The sequence below is a fragment of the Octodon degus genome, unplaced genomic scaffold, assembly GCF_000260255.1.
Source record: "Octodon degus isolate 3935 unplaced genomic scaffold, OctDeg1.0 scaffold00168, whole genome shotgun sequence".
Lineage (NCBI taxonomy): Eukaryota > Metazoa > Chordata > Mammalia > Rodentia > Octodontidae > Octodon > Octodon degus.
Genome location: NW_004524744.1, coordinates 1,199,380 through 1,206,435, shown reverse-complemented (window position 1 = coordinate 1,206,435; position 7,056 = coordinate 1,199,380). Strand labels below are relative to the sequence as shown.

General features: G+C 38.5%; 1 protein-coding gene across 1 annotated transcript in view; it reads right to left on the bottom strand.

Annotated features, from left to right (window-relative positions):
* Fras1 (Fraser extracellular matrix complex subunit 1) overlaps positions 1-7,056 on the bottom strand; it is a 471,233-nt gene that overhangs the window by 129,967 nt on the left and 334,210 nt on the right. Inside the window, exon 20 of the mRNA XM_023703303.1 lies at positions 692-870. Coding sequence (XP_023559071.1) covers positions 692-870 — 179 coding nt within the window. The remainder of the gene's footprint in view (positions 1-691; positions 871-7,056) is intronic.

Genomic DNA, 7,056 nt, shown 5'->3' with positions numbered 1-7,056 from the left:
ATGTGGTGCTGGGGGATTGAACCGCGGTCCCTGATGCCTTGCCAAGCTTGTTCCAAGTAGGTGCTTTAGACCACTGAGCCATCTCTCCAGCCCCAATCATTTTATTTTTATTTATTTTTTTTATTTTTTTGCGGAACCGGGGATTGAACTCAGGCCCTTGCACTTGCCAGGGAAGCACTTATTCCACTAAGCCATTTCCCCGGCCGAGGGCTTAGTATTTGATATGCACTATTCTAAGCATTTTATGTCATACCACAGATCTTCTGAATAATTCTGCTTCACAGGTAAGGAAATTCAAGTGCAAGGATGTTGCCAAGTAATTTTCTGACAAGTGGCTGAACTTATATCTGAACATTCTAAGTTTGGCTATAATCCATGGTCTTTCCCTAACATGGTGAATGTTCTAAGAACAATGAGAAATATTATGTTGTTAATATAGTATTTATTTGGATAAATTTTCTGAACGTTCTGGCCATTATTTAATGTAAACTTTCTGTCATGGATGGCTCTCCTTGTGGTAGGACCCATTTATCTTAGTTGACAGATTTTTAAAAGTCCCTTAAGGATATTAATTGAATGTTTCTTCTCACAGTCCTGATTCTCAGGCAACTCTAGAAAACTATCCAACTTGTTTACAAATAAGAGTGATGGTTTTTATCAGACTTCAGAGAAAGCAGGAAGCACATGGTACCTGGAAGTGGAAGGAGTCGCTCTGGGCTGGGGCCCCCGAGTGCCTGTACCACACGACGCCATCATTGACATCCTGCTGGGTGAAGGAGTTGGTCGGCGTTGCTGTCCTCCCATCGGGCAGGTGCTGCCCTTCGTCTCTGGGACTGTCCTCCGGCAGGCTCACCAGGAGGACCACTTCCCCTGGGGACGCACAGGCCACAAGGTCAGTGAGGGTCTCTGGGGGGAGAAAGTCAGAGCTTTCTTCCTCCTTCCTCTTTTTTTTAAACTAAAAATAAATGATGCACTATATTTTTGCCCCCCATGAAGGAAAAGATGCGAGCACAAAACTCAATAGATATCACCGAATCTACCCTTAGGTACAGAAGTCCCAGTCTCTCAGCTGAGCCTTTCAAGGGCAATTCAGTATAAAGTTGCTGACTTGCAGCTATCCTAGCTGCACATGGAGAGCCACGTGCTGACCGGCTATACTCAAAGGCACTGGGTGATTTCATTTCTACACACAGCTTTCTATGTAACCGAAAATGTTTTCTAACCCAGAAAATGCTTAGAAAAATGGGAAATTAGAAAAACATCCTTTGAAAGTTATTCTAGGAAGGATTCTGTCCAATGAGAATATTAATACCTAACTCCAGAAAACCTTTCGCAGGACTGCACTCCGTGGGGTGTTTCTAACCTGGCGTACTTCGTCACACTACACAGGCCTCCTGACACTCTGTAAGGCTCTGCAGTTTGTTGGTAAAGTGAGACTAACACAAGTTGAGTGCCCTACTCTGAGAAACCAAAATCCAAAATGCTGTACATACCAAAATTTTTTGAACACCAACATCACACCATAACAGAAACTCCACACCTGACCTCCCATTACAAAGCCCCAGTCAAAATGTGAGCACATTAAAATATTGCCTAAAATTACTTTCAGGCTATGTGCATGAAAATGTACAAAACATAAAGGAATTTCATGTTTACACTTAGTTCACATCCTCAGGAAATCTCATTATGTATAGGCAAATGTTCCAGAATCTAAGAAATGCAAAACACTTCTGGTTTTAAGCATTCTGGATAAGGGACATTTGACCTGTAGGACTTACTATATGGGTTCTTGGACAGAATGCTGGTCATCCTTATTGTTATTTTTCTTAAATCCTTCAGAACGGCGCTATCTCCACTAAACACATGAGGTTCTTTAGGCTCAGTGAAGCTGGTTTACTTGTTGAGGTCACACAAATGGAAATTCCTAAGATTAGAATTTCGTTTGGATCTGAAGCTCATATTTTTGGTTCTGAATGTTACCAACTGTCATTATTTTGTGTATATTTATCACCATTTACCTGGCTAAATAACTCACCGTGATTTTTCTCTTTCATTCTTTCAACATTTTTGGGCTGAAGCAAAGAAATCTAAATCTAAACACCACCAATCTGTTTTTATTGCTTTCCTTTACCTGAAGCTATTATCTAAGGTGAGATCACAATTCCGAGGTGTTAAAGAAACAATTAAAATTTCACAAGAGTAATGTGCCTTCAAGTGAAGACTAAATGGAAAACTGGATGAACAGCTGAAAACAAGCTACGTTGTATTTTCATGGCAGTATATGTAACACTAAATCTAAAAGAAGCCCGCCACCACTATTATGATGGAGAGTGGGACACAAGAGTAGCGCTGGATGAGAATGAGACTGGGTATCTTGGTCTATTTTTAAACTGTTCTGAAGCTAAATTGTTCAGAAGTTAAAATATCAGACATATTGGGAAACTGACAACACTTTATTTTTCAAATTTGTAGAGCATTTTGCTTGCCCTAGGGAAATTTACTTTCTAACTCACAATAAAAACTCCTTCTAATATTTACACACACTTAATGCAAGTTAAAAATGAGAATAATGTCTTGATTGGCAATAAGATACTGAAATAAGAGAAAACCAACATTATTTTTTATATAATCATGAGCAGAATCAACTCACTATTGTTTTCTTTCTTGTATGACTTTTCATTTATACCTAAGGCAAAAATTCCATTCCCAATGTCTCCCACTTCAATTTCTAGTCACACGATGCTGGCAGGAGAGATGGATTCCCAGGGCAGGCTGGTTATAAGTGTAAGTACAGTTGCAAAATAATGTGAAAGGAAATTTCTCAGGATGAAAATGTGAAAAGTAGAAGATAAAAATTACTCAACGGCTGATTTTCTGGTTTTTCTGATTTATAATAGAAAAGCAAAACAGAAACCGGCACACGCCTATAATCCCAGCATGCTAAGAGGCTGTGGTGGGAGGATTTGGAGTCACAGTCAAACCCAGGCAACTTAGGCATTTAGTAAGACCCTTTACTGAAACTACATTACAAGAGGCTGTTCTTTTTCTTTTTTATTTATTTATTTATTTATTTATTTATTTATTTATTTTTCAGAACCAGGGATTGAACTCAAGCCCTTGTGCTTGCCAGGGAAGAGCTTATTCTACTGAGCCATCTCCCCAGTCCCTGAGAGGGCTTGGACATATAATTCAATGCAAAGGTCTTGGGTCCAGTGCCCAATACCAGAACAAAAAATGAAGATAAAAGAAAAACAATATACTATTCTATCTTAATAAATACATTTTTCTTGTAAAAATTACTTCCATGCTATGCAAAGTAACAGGAATCATAGACTACTGTCTAATTTCATTAATTTCAACTCCATAAATGCTCACTGAGTATCTACTTTGCGCGCCTTTCTCTGCTAGGCCCTTCAGGAGGAGAGGTATTCAAAGACAAACAAACAATCTACCCCTGAAGACCAGCTCCATCTGCAGCTGGTACTACCAGGAGATTCTCAGCAGGTATAAATAGCATGAGCTTATTTGGAACACTTAATATGTGTCATTAGAATACAGAAAGTGTGCAAAGCTTGAAAGTAATGTTAGGCTGCATTTACTCTAAAAAGTGAAAACATGCTTGATGCACGTGCCTGTAATCTCAGCTACATTGAGGCTGAGGCTACCGGGTTGTTAAGTTTAAGGTCTGCCTGGGAAATTTAACTCTGTCCTCCCTGGGTTCTATCTCTAACAGAGGGGTAAAATCAGTAGTTAGTATTTATGTAAATAGTCTGACCAATTATCATGTTACTGAAAAATCCAGACTAGAGACAGAGGCCTGAGGTAAGACTAGAAAGAAGTAAACAGACACAAATGTAACTGAGGAAGCAGAAGGAATAGACCTCCACAAATGCGGCTATGAAGACAAGAGGTAGGAATTGAAAGAAACTACCTAATAGGCTGGGATGTCACCAGTGGGTGTGATACAGAGGATGGCGGGAAGGAGGCGGGGAATTGTTCAATTCAGGATATGCTGCCTACAGCACCTTGAAGCCCATGAGTAGAAAAGGAGAAAGATCTGTACAGTATGGGATTCGTCACAGCAGCGGAGAGGTGACCTTGTGGAGCAGGTCACTTCTGTTTTGTTATCATACAAATACAAAGGGATGATGTGTTAAATACATAAAATGCCAGGTTTCAGTATCTCTACTGGGATTTCCTTCATATAGAAGTTCGTATTTTAGCCAAGAATTTTGAAGTGACATAAAAAAAAATGAGAAAAGAAGGCAATAAAGGAAACAAAGCTTTTGTAAATGAGGGGAAAGAAGGGCTGAATGGAGGAGAAGGGAATGGGAATAAAAGAAGCAAGCTATATCGTGTAGCAAACTCCCTATGATAAATGTTATCATGTATATCTAAAATGCACCAATAGATTAAAAAAATTCTGAAGTGAAAAATCAGTAGTTTTTTTGAGAACTGTAACTTAATTTGAATTTCCATGAACTATCTTGAGATTGAGATAATTTCTATTAACACTTTCTTATACTTTGATAAATAATTTAGATTTGCCAGTTTGTTTAAGTCAGACTTTCCCTCCAGTGATGCTTAAGATACTTCATTAAACTCATCTCATTAAGCTTACTTTCAATCCAAGGATAGAAAAGGATGTATTGATTAACTTGCTTAAACATATATTTGAAAACAACAGTGAGTCTGGAAGTGGTTGAATTTAGTTTCTTTATCTATACGTTACACAGACAATTTACATTTGGTTCCATTCCAAAGTCAGTTCTTCATGAAAAGCACAAACCCCAACTTGGACATGCCAGAGTGAGGGACACACTCACAGTAGTAGGTGTCCATGAGGTAAGGACTCACAGATACACCTCATTGGAATAGATGGATATAAGTATATCCCTGTTACATGGGCCTCTTGTCCCCACACCTCACTCACTCTTGAATGGTTCCCAAGGGTGACATGATTTGATTATTACTAATAGGGAGAGCTGGATGGAGAGAGATTGTGTTCATGGGAAGAAGTTAATTAAGAGAGTTGTAATAGGAAAGGGTCACAATAAAGCCCACATGGCATTTATTAAGCTGAAATGGCAAACTTCTACCTGTTTAAAAACCATTTAATTCAGCATTGCTCTACTTAATATTTAACAAAATACTGAGCTGTTTCTATAAAATCTGGAGGCTTGATTTTTGTCTGTTAGTAATCACAATGAAGGCAGAAAATTTAATGTAGCACAAGTCAGAGTTTTAGAGATGAAAAGAACTTAAAAATTATTAAGCTTACAGTCAGTACTTGAAAGTATGATGAGAATAAGAAATTAAATACAAATAGGAAAATAGTAAATTTTCAGTGGAGATATCTGGCAGGTATTATTTGTACCAAGTGATCAAAGTTAACGTCACCAATAATAAGACATAGTGACAGCTCTTGGTACTCCCAGTATGATGCACTGAGAAAGTGGAAAAAGTGTATTCTTACTCTAATAATGCAAAACTATCAGAGGAGTCCAAACTGAGCAGTGTTCTACAGGTATCTGTCCAGTTCTCTTCACAAGGTCATTAAGACCAAAATAAAGAACCATCACACCTTGGTGGAGGCCAAAGCACAGGACCACTAAATGGAAGCTGGGATCCCGGGTTGGGTCAGACAAACAGCATCAGCAGGAGGAACAGCCAGATTTGAAATCAGGCCGGTACTGAGTGGTATTTGGTCAGTGTCAGTTTCTTGGCTCCAATAATTGCTCTCTGTACTAGTTTTACAACTTCAAGAAAGTCTAAAATTATCTTAAAAGAAAAAGCTAAACAACTCATTAGACCTAATTTCTCAAAGAGCCCAACAGCACCAAGAGAGTATGTGCTCCTTGCTCAAGGCTGCACACTACTGAGACAAGGCAACTCAATTTGACCATTTCATAACTAAATATATAATTATAATATCAACCATCAATATAATTAAGATAGCAACTTTCAATTAGATGATGCTTTATATTATCTTTGTGAACACTGGTACTATTTTTTTTTAAAGAAGCTTTCTTTTTATTTTTATTTATTTATTTATTTATTTATTTATTTTTGCGCACATGTGTGTGTGTGTGTGTGTGTGTGTGTGTGTGTGTGTGGCCAGCTCAGCCCACCAGGGGGCGGGGCTGGCTGGCATGTGGTGCTGGGGGATTGAACCGTGGTCCCTGTGCTTTGCTAAGCTTGTTCCAAGTAGGTGCTTTAGACCACTGAGCCATCTCACCAGCCCCCACTGGTACTATTTTTTACAATATCTAAAGTTAATTTTTTCATTATGCAAAACACATAATTTTAAAAATCTGACAGCCCAGAGGAAAAGCAGATTGTTCTTTCTGTGCTATTACTGCGTCAAGAGAGTTTTCACTTTAAATAAATACAATTTTGTTTTTAGATGAATAATTTAGGTATTGTAAAAAATCAGCCTAAGACAGGTAATGTGGTGTCTGCCTTTGGTCCCAATGTCCAGGAGGCAGAGTGAGGAAGATTATTCGAGAACAGTCAAAGCAACATAGCAAGGTTCTATTGAAAAACAAACAAACTATATATATATATATATATATATATATATATATAGCCTTTTTTTTACAGCATTATAAAATTCCTTAACAACTTCCATATCTTTTCTTGGCAGGGGGCGGGGGTACCAGGCCTCAAACTCATGTTGTGCTTCCCAGGCAGGCACTGTACTGCTGAGCTATATTACCAGTCCCTATAATATCTTTTAAAACACTTATTTCATAGGTTTTTTTTTTTTTTTAAAAGATCATCTCTGTTTAAATATCATGGGATTCTAACCTTCTTCCTTGTTTTGATCCTAGCACTACAGACTGACCCCTCCTATATTCCGTGGTCTTAACATACTGTGTTCCCCTTCTGTGGCTCTATCTGTGAGATCACTGTGTGGCTGGACTGAGGATGGGCGTCCTGCAGCACTGTCCACTAACCTTCTGCGAGGGACCCAGGAGGCATCACTGAGCTAAGATTACTGTTTATGTAATGTCTCAGCTTTGTGTCTACCTTCTCCTCTCCTCTCCTCTCCTC